The 20,722-nt window shown below is 39.5% G+C and overlaps 1 protein-coding gene across 3 annotated transcripts in view; it reads left to right on the plus strand.

The window, feature by feature from the left end:
* MCM10 (minichromosome maintenance 10 replication initiation factor) overlaps positions 1–20,722 on the plus strand; it is a 70,430-nt gene that overhangs the window by 20,221 nt on the left and 29,487 nt on the right. For 2 of the 3 annotated variants that reach the window (XM_037847995.1, XM_037847996.1), the window contains exons 12-20: positions 2,455–2,565; positions 2,657–2,774; positions 4,304–4,532; positions 5,846–5,987; positions 6,644–6,762; positions 8,121–8,234; positions 8,993–9,138; positions 17,042–17,084; positions 17,175–19,368. In XM_037847995.1, coding sequence (XP_037703923.1) covers positions 2,455–2,565; positions 2,657–2,774; positions 4,304–4,532; positions 5,846–5,987; positions 6,644–6,762; positions 8,121–8,234; positions 8,993–9,138; positions 17,042–17,084; positions 17,175–17,258 — 1,106 coding nt within the window. In that variant the 3' untranslated portion in view covers positions 17,259–19,368. Of the gene's footprint in view, positions 1–2,454; positions 2,566–2,656; positions 2,775–4,303; positions 4,533–5,845; positions 5,988–6,643; positions 6,763–8,120; positions 8,235–8,992; positions 9,139–17,041; positions 17,085–17,174; positions 19,369–20,722 lie in introns of those variants that run through there. The other variant, XR_005218546.1, reaches the window with a different exon arrangement.

Genomic DNA, 20,722 nt, shown 5'->3' on the forward strand with positions numbered 1-20,722 from the left:
AATCAGCATCCTTGAGGACCACAGAACGGAAAATGAAAGAACAAAAGAAAGAATGCGGAAAAAATAAATAAAATCGAAATGGATCTCAGGGATATGATAGATAAAATAAAACGTCCAAATATAAGACTCATCGGTGTCCCAGAAGGGAAAGAGAAGGGTTAAGATCTAGAAAGAGTCTTCAAAGAAATTGTTGGGAAAAACTTCCCAAACCTTCTACACAGTATAAATACACAAAGCATAAATGCCCAGTGAACTCCAAATAGAATAAATCCAAATAAACCCACTCCAAGACATATTCTGATCAGACTGTCAAATACTGAAGAAAAGGAGCAAGTTCTGAAAGCAGCAAGAGAAAAGCAATTCACCACATACAAAGGAAACAACATAAGACTAAGTAGTGACTACTCAGCAGCCACCATGGAGGTGAGAAGGCAGTGGCATAACATATTTAAAATTCTGAGAGAGAAAAATTTCCAACCAAGTATACTTTATCCAGCAAAGCTCTCCTTCAAATTTGAGGGAGAGCTTAAATTTTTCACAGGCAAACTAATGCTGAGAGATTTTGCTAATAAAAGACCTGCCCTACTGGAGATACTAAAGGGAGCCCTACCGACAGAGAAGCAAAGAAAGGAGAAAGATATAGAGAAATTTAACAGACATATATAGAACATTACATCCCAAATCACCAGGATACACATTCTTCTCTAGTGATCACGGATCTTTCTCCAGAATAGACAATATGCTGGGACATACAACAAGCCTCAATAAATTTTAAAAAATTGAATTTATTCAAAGCACATTCTCTGACCACAGTGGAATACAAATAGAAGTCAGTAACCATGAGAGACTTAGAAAATTCACAAACACCTAGAGGTTAAAAATGAGGGGGAGATGAAAACATCCCCGTATAATCAAAAGCTGAGGGACTTCATCACCAGTAGATCAGTCCTATAAGAAATGCTAAAGGGAATTGTGCAGGCTGAAAGGATGGGACACTAAACAATTGACTGAAACCACATGAAGAAGTAAAGATTACCAGTAAAGATCACATGGTAAATATAAATACCAATACGACTGTATTTTTGATCTGTAACTCCACTATTTACTTCCTACAGGATTTAAAATACATAAACTGTAGTGATAAATCAGTGGTTTTGGACTCAATGTAAAGTATGTAATTTTTGACAAGAACTACATAAAGGTGGGGGAATGGAGGAGTATAGGAACATAGTTTATGTGTCTGATTGAAGTTAAGTTGGTTATCAAAGAAAAACAAGGTTAATATAGATTTAAGATGTTAAATTTAAGCCCCACGGTAAACAGAAAGTATCGGAGAATATGACCATAGAGATGAAAAGTAGAGTATGGGATACGAGAAGTGGGGGAGTTAAGAAATGAGTGTAGGGTTTCTGTTTGGGTGAATGGAAATTTCTAGTAATGGATGGTGGGAAGGTGATAGCATTGCAACATTCTAAATGTGATTAATCCCACTAATGGAATGCTAGGGAGGGGTTGGAATGGGAAGATTTAGGCTGTATATATGTTTCCACAATTGGGAAAAAAAAAAAGTCTAAACAGATAATGACAATTAAATGCCAAGGATGATCCTGGATGGGATCTGAGGATGGAGGACAGGAGGATCAAAGGGACACAGTTGGGACAGAAGGAAAAAAAAAAAGAAATGTAGAATCTAAGCTTTGTATCGATGTTGAATTTCTTGAACTTCTTAGCTGCGCTTAATGGGATTGCATAAAAGAATGTTCTTGTTCATGGGAAAGGTATATGTGAATTAAATTGTTCAAGGATGTGTGCAGCTTGTCCTTATATGTTCAGAAGACAGAGCAATAGATGATGGATGATAGAGAGGGAGGGAGGGAGGGAAAGAAAGAAATGGTGGTGTGACAGGATGTTAAAGGTGGATCGGGGTATTGGAGGGGGGTTGGGGTATGCTGGAGTTCTGTGTATGGGGTTTGTATTGTTTTTGCAACTGTTCCTATAAGTCTGAATTTAATTCAAAATAAAATTAAAAAAAAAAAAAAGAATCAGTAGCATTAAGTCAAACCTATCAACTATCTGGGGGTAAAACAGGTCTGGGTTGGAGAGTGTACCCCAACCCGGTGCTCATGGCTTTGTTCCTAAACAGGGATCAGGACCTAGTATAACTCCTTGCCCATAGTGCATATTCCAGAAATCTCGTATTAAATGACCCAACAGATAACTAAATGCTTAGCTTTAGAGCCATACCTGGAAATAAGTTATATTTGTATTGCCCTCACAGTCTCACTAGGCTGGTGTTTGAGATTAAGGATTCCTTTTTCTCTTTGCATTCCTTCTGTTTCATTTACAAATGACTAAATTGGGAATGCCGAGTTCCAAATGTGAGAAGATAAATTATATGACATCAGACTGTCTTTAAATTTCAAATCCAGTGAAGCTGATGTTTGTGTATGATAGGAATACCACAGAAGACCTTGACTTGTTCGGAGGAGTTCCGGGAATTGATGGACTTGCCTACAGTTGGAGCCAGAAACCTAAAACACCATTTAGCCAAAGCCACGACACGAGGTACAGTCAGCTCGCTTGTGCTATAGTGTATGACAGTGACTTCCCTTAGCCTCCTGGGGGACTGAGCGAAGTCTGTGGACTTGCGTTTTAGGGGTGCTGGGGAGCCCTAAGCCTGCTATCCAGTCTATCTCAGCATCAGCCCTTTTGAAGCAACAGAAGCAGCAGATGTTGGAGATGAGGAAAAAGAAATCGGAAGAAATACAGAAACGGTAAGAGTAGCAGATTTAACATTCCACGTTTAGATAACACATCTCAGGAATCAGAATGTCTACATGGATTTCAAAAGTGTGACTTCAGATGTTGGTTGACTGCATGTTTAACTTGAAAAATTTTTAAATAATTTTAATATAACCCAATAGTATCTTAGATGATTTCTAACATAGACTCTGTATTTCTAGCTTATGCTAGTAAGTCCTGGGACCAAATGTTTCCGTTTACAGAAATTATCACTGTGGAAATTGAGGAAAAGGAGTAAAATAGGAAGTGGGCTTTATGAAAGGGGAAAGCTTGTGCTGCCCTGCTTGACTCACACTTTTTGGTTTTACCACAATTAGGTTTTTGATTACAACAAATAGGTTATCACAATTGTTCAGGTAACTGACAAAGTAAGAGTGATTTGCAGAAGCAAAATCAAGCGGAAATGGATGTGAAAGGAGGACGGCTCAAGGGGTCCTGAATTCAGGTTGTCCTAGTAGTAAGAAGAGCTACTATTTACAGGTCCTTAGCATGTATAAGCCGCTGCATAAATACATCCTTACCATGCTGAGGCAGGCAATATTGTCCTTGTTTTGTGAGCAATGAAACTGAAGGTCGGGGCCAGTGATTGGCAGAGACAATTTTTAGTTCACGACTCCGGTGTCTAACCATTGTGCCATCCCAGATACAGGCTGCTGTTCCCGTGAGCACGGAGGTCAGTGGTCTCAGGCAGGGCAGTGGGAGTTGCTGGCTGGGTATCTGTTGGCATCTGTCAGGTGCCCAGGAGAGGCGAGTCTGTGCAGCTGCCTGGTCAACAGTGTGAGCCTTGCGGTCATTACCGAGCACTGCAGCATAAAGACATTACCATTTGAAATTCGGCTGCCAGACAAAACACGCCTCTGGCAGACTTTAAGAGGCAGTTTACCAACCCAGCCTAGAGCATGGAAGAGTTGGGTGCACTGGCCATGGGTTCATGGGTCCTGGTCCCGCCAGGGGTGGGTCATGCAGTCTGTGAAGTGAGAGTTTGGACTGGATGGTCCCTGAGGCTTGCTGTTGCTTTTTGGTAGCCCTTCAAGCTGTGTGTAAAAGAATCACCATGCAAGTTGTCTTCCAAACATGTCTCACATGGTGTCATCTCTTCTTACTAGCGTAGAGAAAATAAAACAGCAAGGCTGAGTGAGGCCCTAAAGCTCCTCGAGCTAACAATGAGGCTGGGGGTTACAGTCAGCGGCTCATTGTCCAGTCCATGTCCCATAGAAGACGGCACTGGAGAGCCAGCTGATGCGAACCAGAATCCCAAACTAGGAAAGTAATTTCAGCTCCCGCAGTGAAAAATCAGTTAACAGGAGACTTAGGGAGCTAATATTGTTCTTATTATTTGCCAATTTGATTAACCCAGGTGGGGCAATTATGTAACTAAAAACTCAACTGTCAGCTGCTGGCCTGGCTACAGTCTTCCAGTCCACTTTAAGTTCTGGAGACCCATTTCTCATTTTCATAAAGCCCTGTTTGCCTATTTTGTTTCTTGCATCTTTCTTCAAAGATTTCTCCAAAGCTCAAGTCAAGTCAAGAGCCCAGCTGTGCCATCTTCTTCTCAACAGCCTCCTTCTCAGTCCCCACCAGCGGGTGCTGAATTCCCGAGGCTGGTGGGAACCCCAGCCACACAGATGCCCAAGCTTGGACGAGGCGTCTCTGAAGGAGAGGATGTTCTCTTTCTTGATGAGTCTCCTCCACCACGACCAAAACTGAGTGCTTTGGCAGAAGCCAAAAAGGTAACTGGCATTTACTTACCTTAACATTTGAATGTCCATTCTGTAGGACACAGCTTAAGTTTCAAACTTCATATACTTTTTACCAGAAAAGACAGATTCTATTATTTATTGATCATGAGAATTAGAGTTAAAGGAATTTATATGATAATGGTGTCAAATTAATACCATTTATTTAATCTGAGAAACTTAGCCATTATCTCAGCACTGCTCCTTCTCAGGCTGAAGGAGATAGCTTAGAAAAAGGGATTGTTGTACACGTGGAGACACTGCCAATAGGAAAAAATGCTTGGAATTGTCGAGACAAGACTAAAATAATGGTTTTTGAACTGGTTTAACACAAGACTCCTTTAAAAGAAATCTTACTTTGCAGAGACACAAATTCGATTAGAAGTTACCAGGAAATAGGGAATGGGGGGAAGGGGAAGTTTTTGCTTAGTGGTGTACAGTATTTGTAAATAAAAATTAATAAAAGGATAATTAAAAAGAAAAGAAATCTTATACAGAAGCCCAGCCTGTAGAAGGATGAAAGCTAAATTGCTCTGGTTGAAGTGGGGGCTTTGAGACTCAGAACTCTACCTGCCCATCACGCTCCACTGCCCGAGAACCCTGAACCACCTCACGTGAGCTTCTGTTCTCTTTTTTCTAGTCAGTTGCTGTAGCCAAATTAAAGGTAAAAGGCCAGCAACAAGCCACTGTCTTAGCTATAATAAGAATAGTAATAATCATAACAACTATTGCAAGTATCTGTTCTTAACGACCCCATCCCTGTGACATGTGAAAGCATGCCATTTACTGTGTACGGGTAAATCCACCCCACTACAGTCTTAAAAGATAGGTCATGCTGTCATTCAGTAGAAACTGAGGCTGAAAAGTGAAGTGATTTGCCTGAAGATACAAGCTAATAAGTGGCAGAGCTGGAACTCTAACCTAATTCTCTTTGATTCCAAAATGGTTACGGGATTCTTTCCGAAGTCTGAAGGCCATGGAGCAGTTCTCATGGGTCTGGACAGGAAAGTCTAAAACGTGCTCGCCTGTCTGTCTCCAGTTGTGTTTGGTCTGAGGTTGTCCAGTCAGTGGCAGACTGCTTACATGTAAATACTCCGAGACTTCACTCATTAACTTACAGGTCTGTCTGCCAGACTTCGGAAATTTGAACAATTATGTTGCTAATGCTAAGTAGCATGAAGACCCCTTTTGCTGGTTTATATTTGAGAATAGAATTCCCCGGTTAATAACTGGTTGGCATATAGGGCACTACGTGCCCACCTTATCCTTCAGATTTTTCTTTCCCTCTTTTCTCCTCTTTTTTCTAGTTAGCTGCTTTAACTAAATTAAGAACAAAAGGCCACATTCTTACAAAGACAGACCCAAACAGCACTAAAAGGAAGCAAATGGACCCCCAAGATGTCCTGGAAGTGAAGGGCCGGGTAGAAAAGAACAACACATCTTCTCAAGGTACTGCAGATTTCCAAGTCAGCGGTGGGAGAGAGAAACAGTTTATGAAAGGAATGTTGTAAACCGTAACCAATGTCCCTGATATTCGAAGTCATTGTTTTACTTCATTTTGCCTCTGCTTAGAGTACCTAAATACAGTTTCCACGATCTGGAACAGGTTGATTTTTATAACCATAATAAAGTAGAATGAAATTGTGTACAGTCTGAACACTTGGGAAAAGGATTGCCCATTGGATCTATGTGTTAGTATAAAGATTTTCTTTGAAAGAAGTAGAATGTGTTTGTTTTAAATTGTCCTGTTTTTATTTTTAAAACTGTGAAGTTGGCAATGTCATTTTAAAACCAGTTTGTAAATAGGACTTTTGTTGTTGTTATCTATCATCATAATCGGCTCTTTATTTAAGATGAAAACAAGATTCTAATCTAGTGATCAAGTCTGCCAGCAGCCCTCCCCCCGCCACCACCCCTGTCAGATTCTAGGCTGCACGTGAGCTCGCTTTTTCTCAAGAGCTTTCCTCTGCTGATACTAACTGGGGTAACTGAAGTAGGGGGGACATGGGAGGCAGACAAAGAGGCTGCAGGGAAGGTGAATCAACAGGCCATACTGGCTTCCTGAAATTCCTCTGTAACAGATAATGCTTTTCTTTCTGTGTTAGCTGAGGATGAATTGGAACCTGCCAAGAAAAAAAGGAGAGAGCAGCTTGCCTACCTGGAATCTGAGGAATTTCAGAAAATTCTAAAAGCAAAATCTAAGCATACAGAGATCCTGAAGGAGGTAAGAGCCCAAAGGATAATGTGTGTATACAGCATTCATCAACCCTGTCAGTCCTGATGCCCCTTTTTAATAACAAGTATTTTGTATTGCTTCCTTATGGACCTGAAGCAGAATTCATGGAAAATGTAAATTACCTACACTAGTAAAAAAAGGGAAATATTTATAATGAAAAACGTGTATTTCAGTATGAAAGCTCTCAGGCACAGCTACACTAGAAGGAATAATGAAGTGGTCAGTGGCTTGCATTTCTAAGTGTAAATGAGACACTAGAAACAAAGACTATATTGATATAGGTGTGGTTTTTTGGTGACTTAAATACCCAAGACATGTGTCTTTGGTAATGTAATTTTTTAAAACTATCAGTAATCATGGGAAACTTTCCAGCAAACCTCAGAACAGTTGCCCCCCAGTACACACTGTAGCTGCCTAGTTGCATCCCTGAAATAGTCAACGTCTCTTAAATCTTACTCTCTATGATTCTGTAGGGTTGTATGTAAAGTTGGGTTCTGAAGTTACTAAAGTCAAGTGTTTCACCTACATGGAAGTCCTGTAGAACACTGAGCAGCCATGTGGGACAAAGAACAACTCTTTGTTACGTGGGGGACTGCATTGCAGAAGCTGTAGCTTCCCCAGTCCCTGCCAGTTGTACGTCCCAATCATGGGGATAACAAAAAACACTCCCACACATTTTCCCCGTAGAGGCCGTGCCACCGCTCTTAGCCCCACTGCTCTCAATGACCTGCTCTTCTTTTGAGTGACACAAAGCTGACGAGACAGTTTTATATCATCTCTCTACTACTCTTGAGGCTCCATCTGGAGAGATGCAGAAGCCTGGGAGGCTGTATGTCTGGGCTTCTGCCCCTTGTGGCCACCTCTTTGTGCAGCTGCAGTAACTGTGGGCTGTGACCACATTCTGCCGTAAATACCTTTTGCCCTCCTTGTTCCAAACAACCAGGAATTTCTCCTGCTGAGTGCTTGATCTGGAGAATAGTGTACAGTAGACTGGCAGTTGCCACGGGGGGAGCTTCGAGTCCCTTCCTGGTGTCGGGTTTGTACTGGGAGAGTAGAAATAATCACCTTCTGGCGGGCCCTTGACTTGTTACGGCACTAATAATAATGTTGCTATTTCCAACTTGCATGTAGTGTTTTCACAATCACCAAAAGCTTTCACGTCTTTTTTGGCATATTAAGGCTTCTCTCTCCTTATTACCAGCTTTTGGTTTGCTGTTCATTTAGGTATTATCGAGTGTCTTCATAAAATTGGACATGCCTTTTCAGTTGTTTCGATGATTACTGAATTGCTGCCTGAGCACATATTGGATTCCATTCAAGGTCTCCTGTCTGCCTTGTCATTCCAGACTGAGGCTGAACTGCAGGAACGCTATTTTGAGCCATTGGTGAAAAAAGAGCAAATGGAAGAAAAGATGAAAAACATCCGGGAAGTGAAATGTCGGGTCGTGACATGCAAGACGGTGAGCAGAGGAGACTGCTCTCACTCACAGGCCCTGGGCGTGCTGTTAGTGTTGAGATTTTGCAGGACAGTGAGAATCTTGGCAGGGAGCCAGCTCCTGCAGTTGGGATGCTGTACAAATTATTTAATCAGGCTAAAAACAAACAGCTCGTGATAGCCAAGGATCCAGCTTGGATCCTTTGGTGTTACCAAAGTTTAGAGTTATTTACCAAGACTCAAGGTGATTACCAGAAATTACCTTGCACTGCACTGGCACCTGTTTCAACCTTCTCCCTTGTTTCTTATTCTCCTCAGTCCTTTTGAGGATCGGAGTTAAAAGAGAATCACTTAATATCTCTGTCTTGGTTTTGTTGCTTATAGAATAGGACTAATAATTAGCTTATATCCCTCTCGTAGATCTTGTAAGTAAAAAGCTTCCTAACAGGTCCACCTTCCTAAATAGGTCCGAAGCCTCCGTATGCAGGAATCCACATTCTACAGTGAATTTAGGACAGATCAACCTAAGTTATATAGAGGTTCACAGTATTTTTCTTCTTCTGCCCTTACTGTTGTCTTGGTATCACAGAACTTGACTGTATTTCTTGCCTGATTGAAACTTGGGGCAAGCATGAGGAAAAGTGCTGTTAGGATGAGGCAAGGTCAAGAAATTGCATGGGTCCCTAGTGCTAGAGGAGAAGGTGGACAAGCTGCACGCCTGGGTGGCTGAGCGGCTTGCCCTTCCAAGCTCCTCCCAGCCCCAGGCCCTCTTGGTTTTTGCAGTGTGCCTACACCCATTTCAAGCCCTTGGAGACCTGCGTGGCTGAGCAGCACGATTACCACTGGCATGATGCCGTCAAGAGGTTTTTCAAGTGTCCCTGTGGGAACAGAAGTATCTCCCTCAACAGGCTCCCAAAAAAGCACTGCAGGTAGGAGAATCGGCTCAGGTTCCTGGGCCCATTGGGTGTCTTTTACTCTTTCCAACTCCCGTGTGGGGCTGCTCCACTGGACAGTGGACAGGTATTTTCTGAGGCTCCTGCCTTCTTCCTGAGTCTCCTTACAACTCCTGAATGTCCTCAAGACTAGGAATGTTAGCTGGAAGCTCCTTGAAGGAAGGGCCCTGCCTTTTTCCTTGCTGTACCCCCAGTACTTTGATATAGTTCCTGGCCCATAACAGGCCCTCAGGGCATGTTTGCTGAATAAAACATGGGGAAGGTAAGTTGAACACAGGTGTGTTGGGTGACTTGGATATGTGACTTTTTTTCCTCCACCCTGAGGAATTATTTGTTGATTAGCGATTTTTAACTTTTGAATATGTTTGTTCTAAGTGTCTTCTGTTTGTGTTTTTATTTTGGGGGGAGCTGCAGTGTTGAACCTCAGCAGAGGGCAGTGCTCCCACTGAATGCAACGTGAATGGCCCCCTCTGCTGTTAGGGTTGAGGAGCCCCCCTCAGTGTGAGGGGTGTTGTCAGCCCTGGGCCATCCGAGGCCCCCCACATCTTCCTATGCATTCCTTGTCATCCCCTTCCTCGCTACCCCCCTCCACTGCCATTATTGGCCATTCTCATGAGTAATGTGATCTGTGTTTCATTGTAAAATGTATTGTTCTGTATGCAAGCATCTTTTTTAGGCTTGAAAAAAAAAACTTAGTTTTTTTTTTTTAATTTGAGAACATACAGGTTTACAGAACAGTCATGTAGAAAGTACAGAGTTGCCACATACCTACCCCCACACATACAGTTTTCCCATTAGTAACATTTTGCATTAGTGTGATACTTTTGTTACAGTGGATGAAACAATATCATTATAATTATACTATTAACTGCAGTCCATAGTTTACATGAGGGTTCACTGTTTATGTTGTACAGTTGTAGGGGTTTTTAAATTTTTTATTCTGGTACCATATGCACAACCTAAATTTTTCCCATTCAAATATACAATTCAGTGGTGTTAATTACATCACAATGCTGTGATACCATCACCACCATCCATTACCAAAACTTTTCCGTCACCCGGGATAGGAACTCTGCACCAATTAAGCATCAACTCCCCATTCTACCCCCACCCTGGCCCCGGCAACCTGAATTCTAGTCCCTGACTCTGAATTTCCTTATTCTATTTATTTCATATCAGTGAGATCATACAATATCTGTCCTTTTGTGTCTGGCTTATGTCACTTAACATGATGCCTTCAACGTTCATCCATATTGTCGCATGCATCAGAAGTCATTCTATTTTATAGCCACATAATATTCTGTTATGTGAATGTCCACGTTTTGTTTGTTCATTCATCTGTTGATGAACATTTGGGTTGCTTCTCTGTTCATTTGTGAAGAATGCTGCTGTGAACATAGGTGTGCAAATAGCAGTGTTAAGTCCCTACTTTCAGTGTGCTTTATATACCTAGAAGTGGAATTGCCAGGTCATTTGGTAATTCTGTACTTAACTTTCTGAGAAACCACCAAATGGTTTCCCACAGCAGCTGCTCCGTTTTACATTCCTACCAACAATGAACAAGTGCTCTGTTTCTCCACATCCTCTCCAACACTTGTTAGTTTCTGTTTTTTTCAATAGGAGGCATTCTAGTAGATACCTCATTGTGCATTTCCCTAGTGGCTAATGATGTTGAGCATCTTTTCATGTGTTTACCGGCCACTTGTATATCTTTGGAAAAATATCAATTGAAGTCTTTTGCCTGTTTTTTAATCGAGTTATCTTTCTCTGGTTGAGTTATTGGATTTCTTTATACATTCTGGATATTAATTCCTTGTCAGATATGTGGTTTCAAATATTTTCTCTCACTCTAAATTGTCTTTTCCCTTTTTGGATACTGTCCCCTGATGCACAAAAGTTCTTAATTTTGATGAAATTCCATTTGTCTACTTTCTCATTTGTTGCTCGAGCTTTTGGTGTAAAGTTTAAGAAACCATGGCCTGTAAGGACCACACTCCTCTTTGTCTAGTTTGTGGATGGATGAGTAGAAAAATAGGGGAAGGAAACAAACAAACAAACAGACAAAGGTACCCAGTGTTCTTTTTTACTTTAATTGCTCTTTTTCACTTTAATTATTATTCTTGTTATTTTTGTGTGTTTGGTAATGAAGGTGTCAGGAATTGATTTTGGTGATGAATGCATAACTACGTAATGGTACTATGAACAATCAAATGTACGATTTGTTTTGTATGACTGCGTGGTATGTGAATATGTCTCAATACAATGAATATTTAAAGAAAAAAAAAAGAAATAAACCATGGCCTAACATAAGATCCTGAAGATATTTCCCTATGTTTCCTTCTAGGAGCTTTATAATTTTGGCTCTTATATTTTTCTTTATGATGTAGGGTAGGGGTCCACCTTCCTTCTTTTGCATATGGATGTCCAGTTTTCCCAGCACAAGTTGTTGAAGAAACAATTCTTTCCCCATTGAGTGGATTTGACACCTTTGTCAAAAAATCAGTTGGCCACAGATGTGAGGGTTTATTTCTAAATTTTCAGTTCGATTCCATTGGTCTATATGTGTGTCCTTGTGCCAGTACCATGCTATTTTGATTACTGTGAGTTTGTAGTAAGTTTTAAGATAAGGAAGTATGAATCTTCCAAATTCTTTGATTTCTCAAGTTGATTTTGGCTATCCGGGACCCCTTACCCTTCCACATAAATTTGATGATTGGCTTTTCTATTTCTACAAAGAAGGCTGTAAGATTTTGGTTGGGATTGCATTGAATCTATAAATCATTTTGGATAGAACAGCTTAACAATATTTCATCTTCCAATCCACAACACAGAATATCCTTCCATTTATTCAGGTCTTGATTTCTTTCAGCAATGTTTTATTGTTTACATCCTTGGTTAAATTTATCTCAAGATATTTGATTCTTTTAGTTGCTACAGTAAATTTTTTTTCTTTATTTCCCTATCAGATTGTTCATTAATAGTGTATAGAAACACCACTGACTTTTGTATGTTGATTTTGTATCCCACCACTTGGCTGAGTTTGTTTATTAGCTCTAGTAGCTTCATTGTAGATTTTTCAGGATTTTCTATGTAAGGGATCATGTCTTTGGCAAATAGGGAAAGTTTTACTTCTTCCTTTCCAATTTGGATGCCTTTTGTTTCTTTTTCTCATCTAATTGCTCTGGCTAGAACTTCTGTACAATGTTAAATAACAGTGGTGATGTTGCTGCTGAAAAGTGAGTCCTTGCCTGATGCACGCCAGGGTCAATTAAGTGACAACCGGGATTTTCCTAGCCTCACAAAGACAGGAGGGGACAGTTTCTCAAATCTGTCTCCCCAAATTGGAGAAACTTCCAGTGTTTTATAGAATTCAGGCAAAGGCTGGCAGGTATAGATGACGAGGTTAAAGGTAGTCTCATCTCTGAGCATGCACAGATTGATTACATGCTTAGCTCATGTGAAGTTTAAGGTTTAGGCTATAGCACATGTCAGGCATGGGCCAACTCTGATTAAAACTGGCTTGGTCAGTTCTGGGCTGACTCATGGTACTTCATTAATAAACATTGCAAGGCTACACGTAGCAGGAGTATCAGACTTCAGGGTTGCAAAACAAGATAAGGGGATACATGCTGGTCCAAGTCTCAGTTATCTTGTTATTGCCCAGTTACAGAGTAAAGATTATGCAGTTATAAAATATAGCATCATCATCAGAGAAACAAGTCATCTGGTTTACACTTCAGTGAGTTACAGCAGTTACAGATAATTGCTTCTGGCTACATCACAATATATCAGAAAGTTAGAAAGCATTTAATAATGACTCAGTAACTATAGTTATATTTGTTAGTGCTCAGTTACAGTGACAGTGGGCGTCCTTGTCTTCTTCCTGATCTAAGAGGGAAAGCGTTCAGTCTTTCACCATTGAGTATGATGTTAGCTGTGGGCTTTTCATAAATGCCCTTTATCACATTGAGGCAGTTTCTTTCTATCTCTAGTTTTCTGAGTGCTTTTATCAAGTAGTGCTGAGGAATGGATTTTATCAAATGGCTCTTCTGCAGCAATTGAGATGATCATGTGGTTTCTTCCCTTTGTTCTGTTGATGTGATTTTCTTATGTTGACCCAGCCTTGCATACCTGGGAGAAATCCCACTTGATCATGGTGTAGAATTCTTTTAATGTGATGTTGGATTCAGTTTGCTAAGATTTAGTTGAGGATTTTTACATCTATATTCACAAGGTATATTGGTCTGTCATTTTCTTTTCTCATGGTATCTTTATCTTTGGAATTACAACGATGCTGGCCTCATAGAATGAGATAAGAAATGTTCCCTCCTCTTCTACGTTATGCAAGAGTTTGAGCAAGATTGGTGTTAATTCTTCTTGGAATGTTTGGTAAAATTCACCAGTGAAGCCATCTGGTCCTGGACTTCACTTTGTTTAGGAGGTTTTTGATTACTGATTCAATCTCTTTACCAGTAATTGATTTGTTGACATCTTCAGTTTCTTCTTGAGTTAGTGGTATGTAGTTTGGGTTTTTCCAAAAATTTGTCCATTTCATCTAGATTATTGAATTTATTGGCTTACAGTTAGTTGTTCATAGTATCCTCTTATAGTCCTTTTTATTTTAGTGGGGTCGGTAATGTCCCCTTTTTCATTTCTGATTTTTCTTATTTGTTTCCTCTTTTTCTTCGTCTGTATAGCTAAAGGTTTGTCAATTTTCAGTACTGACAATTTCAATCTTTTGGAAGAACCAACTTTTTGGTTTTCTTGAGTCTCTATTTTTTTGTTCCCTATTTCATTTATCTCTGCTCTAATCTTTGCTATTTCCTTCTTTCTACTCATACTGGGTTGAGTTTGCTCCTCTTTTTCTAGTTCTTCCAGTTTTGACATTAGGTCTGATTTGAAGTTTTCTTCCTTTTTAATGTAAGCATTTGGGGCTATAAATTTCCTCTATAGCACTGCCTTTGCTGCATCCCATAAGTTTTGGTATGCTGTATAATTTCATTTCATTCACCTCAAGATATTTCCTAATTTCCCTTGTAATTTCCTCTTCAACACACTGGTTGGGCTATATTGTTTAAATTCCACATGTTTGTGAATTTTCCATTTCTCCATTTCTAGCTTCATTCCATTGTGGTCAGAAATGATACTTTGTATGATTTCAATATTTTTGTATTTATTGAGACTTAATGACCTAAGATGTGGTCTATACTGGAAAACAATCCATGTGCACTCAAGAAGTATGTTTATTCTGTTGCTGTTAGGTGAATTGTTCTATATCCGCTAGGTCTAGTTGGTTTACAGTGTCATTCATGTCTTATATTTCCTTATTGATCTCTGAAAACTAGATGTTGCTATCCTTTAAGAGTGGTGTATAAAAGTCCCCTATTATTAATATAGAACTGGCAATTTCTCCATTCAAATCTATCAGTATTTGCTTCTTATATTTTTGTTGAATTGACCCCTTTATCAATATATAATGACCATCTTTGTCCCTCATACATTTTTTTTTACTTGAAGTCTATTTTATCTGATGTTACTTTGGCTACCCCAGGTCTCTTTTCGTTAATACTTACATGGTATATTTTTTCCTATCTTTTCACTTTCAACCTACTTGTGTCTTTGAATTTAAGGTGAGTCTTTTGCAGGCAGTATATAGTTGGGTCATGCTTTTTTCTCCATCCTGCTAATCTCTGCCTTTTGATTGGAGAGCTTAATCCATTTACATTTAAAGTCACTATCAATAATACAGGACTTTCTTCTGCCATTTTGCTATTTAGCCTTTCTAAGTCTTATACCTTTTTTGTCCCTCAGTTCTTCCATTATTGCCTGCTTTTTATTTATTTGATTTTTTGTGTGTGTTGTGCCATATCTCTTTTCTATCTGAATATATTTTTCATATATTTTCTTTGCAGTTACCATAGGTTAGCACTCTAAACATAAAACAATCATGTTTAGTTTGATACGAACTTGACTTGAATAGCATGCGAATACACTTTCCATATACCCTATTTTTTTGTACGTTACCACTTATATCTCTGTACATTGTCCAAAGCCATAGATATATCATTACTTTTTATGAATTTTCATTTTAGCACCTGTAGGAAGAAAGAAGTAGAGTTACATACCAAACAATACAATACAATAATACTGGCATTTATATTTACCCACATGGTTACCTTTACCACAGGTCTTTATTTCTTTATGCCTCTTTGAACTACTGTCTAGTGTCCTTTCTTTTCAGTCTGAAGATCTCCCTTTAGCATTGCTTGTAGGACAGATCTAATGGTGATGAACTCCCTCAACTTTTGTTTATCTGGGAATGTCTTCATCTCTCCCTCATTTTTGAAAGAGAGTCTCCCCAGATATAAAATTCATGTTGGCACCTGTTTTCTTTCATGACTTTTAAGTATTTCAACTCTCTGCCTTCTTGCCTCCATGTTTCTGTTGAGAAATTGGCACTGAATCTAATTGGTACTCCCTTGTACATAACATGTTTTTCTCTTGTAGCTTCCAGAATCTCCTTTGTGTGACCAGTATATGACGGGGTGTGATTTTCATCAAGTGTATCCTGTTTGGTGTTCTCTGAGCTTCTTGGATGTACATATTCACATCTTTTACTAAGTTTGGGAAATTCTCTGTCATTATTTCTTTGAATATTCGTTCTGCCTCTTTCGCTCTTTCTTCTTCTGGGACTCCCATAATGCATTTACTGGTATGCTTGATGGTTTCCAGAGGTGTCTTAGGCTATTTTCACCTTTTGTAATTCTTTTTTCTTTCTGCTCCTCAGCCCAACCCATTTCAATTGTTTTGTCTTTGAGTTTTGCTGATTCTTTTTTCTGCCAACTCCAGTCTGCTCTTGTAACCCTCCTGGACTATTTTCATTTCAGTTATTATGGTCTTCAACTCCAGTACTTCTGTTTGTTTCCTTTTTACAATTTCTGTCTCTTTGCTAGGATTCTGATATTGCTCATTTATTGTTTTTTTTGATGTCCTTTAAGTCTTTCTCTGAATTTTTTAAAAATTATTTTTTAGTCTTTGTTTGGTATTGTCTACATCCTAGTCTTGCTCATTGGTGTTTTCTGGATTTTTATCCTTTTCCTTTAGGATTGACCATCATTTCCTGTTTCTTTGTTTGTCTTGTAGTCTTTTGTTGCATACTGTACATTTTAATATTTTAAAATGTTAGCTATGGGATTTATTCCTTGAGATGTCTGTTTTTTGATTTTGTAGCCAGCTTGTGATAAGATAGAGATTTTCTTGAGCTTCAACCCTCCTGTCAGGAAGGTCTGCCCAAGGCAAATACAGTGTTACAGGGTCCTCCCTGTTTGGGGGCCTGTGTCTTGTCCATGCTTGTGCTTATTAGTTGTTTTGGAGTTTCCCTGTTTGCAGGAGTTTGATTGCTTCTGCTATTTCCTAGAAGCCAGACCTGCCTCTCCTGGGTGTTAAAGCAGGCAAGCCTTTGCCCCAGAGTGTCTACCTCTTTAGTTTCTTAACACTGCTTTTTTTGTCTCAAACTGTTTTTGCCTGGAGGGCAAATTCTGGGAGGAGAGGCACATTGAAGAGGACTTTCCCAAGTCAGTCTTTCCTGGCCAAAACGGGGCCAGGAACCCACAAAGCAGGTGCAACCAACTCCAGACTGACTTGGGGAGGTGATCAGGAGGGGCACCAAGAGCTCCCCAAAGCTGTCCTGACCTGCCCAGCAAATGCAGCCCTTCAGCTCACTGTCCCTGCAGCCCCAAGGAGGCAGGGCCTCTCTCAGTCTCCTCCACCGCTCACTGCGTCAAAGGGCCAGCTCCCTTCCCCAGTGCAGTGAGCAGCACTATCTGTGTGTGCAGACCTGTGTCCCACCCACTCAGTAAACCCATCTTTTCCATTTCAGTAACTGTGGCCTCTTCAAATGGGAACGGGACGGAATGCTAAAGGTATGTTTGTCATTTACAAGGTGACTAATTTTAGTGACCTCTGACAGTAATGTTTAATCATTCCTTATTAAAATATGTTCATTTTTCTAGGAGAAGACAGGTCCAAAGATAGGAGGAGAAACACTGTTACCCAGAGGAGAGGAGCACGCCAAATTTCTGAATAGCCTGAAGTAACCCTAACCGCAGCCATTTCCCTACTACCTTACCTCTCCTGGCTCTGGGAAAGCAAGGTATTAGCTCCCCCATTGCCCACATTTCTGACTGGCACAGTCAAAACAAACAAGCTTTGCTACTTCACTTCCTCTGTTGTGCTGGTTTGGTAACACCAAATTGACACTGTCGTTAAGTAGAAAATCAAGATACCATTGTCTTTCCCGTTTCTCCTGATCTTGGTTTACGACATTTCACACAGATTTTTTTGCCCAACAACTGGAAGGTAAATTGAGAGCTGTATATCTGTTCCTCTGGACTAGGATATGCAGTGTAGCTTCCTTATCAGGATAAGTGTCTAGTCCATGCAGAAACCCAGAAGCAAAATAATTAATTTAGCTTGTCTCTCACCTTCCAATTACGTTGCTTACCGTCTGGGCTTCCTCTTTATCTGTAAAATGGGGAATGTTAGATTACATGATCTTAAAATGATCTTTCAGCACTCAAATTCTATAAATAGGTTATCTAAGTTTTTTTCCTTTTGATAATTGTGGCCACTGCCCTTCATATGGTCTTGGGGTCCTGACATTCAAAGTCACACTCCTTTCTATTCTACTGTTCTCTTGCATTTGCTGTTTGAAGTCGCTGAACCACTTTGCATTTCAATTCTTTCATATATATTATAGTGGACTGTCTTCCCTTACAATATTGTGGAACTTTGTGATGGAAATATTTAAAATCTCATCATTTTTAATTATGGCTTTATTCATGTGGTTTAAGGAAACTTTGAAACGTCTAACCAAAATGAATACAAAGTTTGAGAAACTGTGAAGCATAATTGAAAAACAAAAGCAGCCCATAAAGATAAAATCCCATGGAGTCTGGGATTTGCAGAGATACCATATTATACATATTAAGAATTATAGGTCAAACCTCATGCAGATTACCAGCAAAAAATTAAACAGTTTAGGAAATTCCTCTACCTGGGCAACCTGATTTTCCAAATATCATTTAACCCAAGCAAGTGCTGGTGCTACTTAAAGATTGGTAAACTGGTAGGGTTATATTGATTTGGGATTTAAACTGTAGCTCAAAATTGATCAGGTTCCCCACCGCCGCTGCCACCACCACCAAGATGGTATTATGTTAGGAACACAACATTCATGGGAGTGATGATTGATTGAGGTTTTAAAGAGCCAGGAATAAAATTCATGTGCCTTGGATTTCATAAAACTGCCTTCTACGGGTAAAAGGTGCTGTGGCTGACACTTGTGTTCCTTCTAAGGTTATACCCCAATAACTGTATTTTTAGGAGTAGTTTACTTTCCAGAAGTTTTTTTGTTTTTTTGTTTTTTTTAAATTTTTAACTAATGAAGAAAAGAATAAAGTGTTTAATTCTTAATAAGAGCCCCAAAGCTCTTGAAACCCTTAATATTCCTAATGGCTTATTTACAGTAGATTTATTGGTGACATAAACTTAAAGCAGAGCTCTGTGATTGAAGCTGGTGACAGCTGAGCGGCCACCTAGAACCCAGACCAGGCTGTTCTTTGAGTGAGTGTCCCCTCCCAAGGTGAGAAACGTGTTCGTGATTGAACATGGGGGTCATTGCAGCCTGTGTTCACTTTATACCGTATATAAGTAGGGTGACGCTCTCGTGTAGGTTGATGGTGGCCGAATCTGGATGCCTTTTTAAAATTTGATTTCTAGTTAGTAAATCATTTTAAAATGTAATTGAGTTGCTTCTTGGATACACTAGATCTCGGGGGGCTTGCATTTGAGGCGCTTTATATATGCGCTTTCTTAGAATATGAGGTACTCATTCAAGGGTAAGCGGGGAAGCTTACTTGTTTTCATCAAAAATATGCTTCACCAATGAAATCAGTCATTTAATCCTATCATCTTATCAATGTGTATTAAATGCTTTCATGCAAATTCAGTGTGTGTTTATTTCTTAACTTGTCACTGGTAAGATGGGGCCATGAGAACAACGTGGATACATAGTGATCTAAATTAGCAAACAAAACCTGGATATGTCCTGTGTGGAGAACCTGGCTGATTTGACTTAAAATATTTGCAATAGGTTTTGGTTGGTTGATGGTTTTTTTTGCTGTGCCTTTTTCTGTTTAGAGGAAATAAATGCCTTTTTTTTTAAATCTTTCTTTTTAAGAGTTTTGTGAGGGTTGTTTGTTTGTTTTTTAAATAAAATATATTTTCCTTTTCCAAACCACAAAAGAAAAACTGATCAAGGACAGCAAATAAGGAGCTTCTGAATGACTGATGTGGAATATTCCCCAAAGAGAACTTAAACCATTAACAGCTTCAGGTTGATGTTTCGCAAAGTTGATAGGAAGGGATTTATGAATTGTCCTTTTTTGTACAAGCTGACGATGATAGAAGTAAACTTGATGTTTGTAATAGGTTAGTGTGTCTGGCAACATTTATTTTTAAAAATCTGGGCTAGTGCTATCTGCCTGAGTGTGTTACTGATAGCTCCACCAGAACATCTACTCTACAAGTAAAATAGGCTGCTCTGATCCCCTGGGTAGAAATTTGGAAGCAGTATAGCTCTTGAGAAGGAGAGATGGGTCAAAAATGAAAGCCTTTCTGTATTTGCCAGTACTGAGGAAAGAAATGATGATATAGCTAAAGAAAATAATACAGTGGCACAAAGAAGAAATCAGTTGGCTTTAACGTTGCAAAAAAAGCTGCAGAAATTTTGGAAAGGGAAAGTGTTCACCAACATAGGCTGGGATGGAGCCCTCCTGGGTGCCAGGTTTGCACTCAGTTTTTCTATTCTGGTTCATGCATTTGTGTCCTAGTTTAAAAAATCTCTGCCTGTCTTAAGGTCACAAAGATATTCTCTTAGGTATTCTTCTAGAATCTTCATATAGTTTTAGCTTTCACTTGGCGGCCTACTGTCCATTTTCAAGTTAATTTGTGTATCTGCCCTAGGTAAGGGTTGCGACTCACTGCTACCCAGGTGTGTATTTTGTTGTGACAGCTCCTCCTGGTGGAAAGATTATAACCTCCCCCATTGGATTACTTTGGCTCCTTTGTTGAAAATCACACCCACTAGTAATGTATGAGCGTTCCATTTGCTCCACATTTGAGAGTCTATTTTTGGACTCAACTCTGTTAAGTTAATCTTTGTGTCAATCCTTATGCCAGTACCACTCTGTCCTAATTGCTATAGCTGTATAATAAGTCTTGAAATCAGGTAGTGTTAGTCCTCCACTTTGTTCTATTATAAATTTGTTCTGGCAATTCCATGTCCTTTGCATTTTAACAAAATTTTAGAATCAGCTGATGGATTTCTACCAAAACAGCTGAGATTTTTATTAGGATTGAGTTGAATCTGTGCATCAATTTGGGGGAAATTGACATCTTGCCAATAGTAAGAATGCATCTCCATGAATGTGGTGTATTTCCATTTATTTAGGTCTTCTTTAATATTTCTCAATAGTGTTTTATAGTTTTTAGTGTCCTG

This window comes from Choloepus didactylus, chromosome 8 (genome assembly GCF_015220235.1).
Source record: "Choloepus didactylus isolate mChoDid1 chromosome 8, mChoDid1.pri, whole genome shotgun sequence".
Taxonomy (NCBI): Eukaryota; Metazoa; Chordata; class Mammalia; order Pilosa; family Megalonychidae; genus Choloepus; species Choloepus didactylus.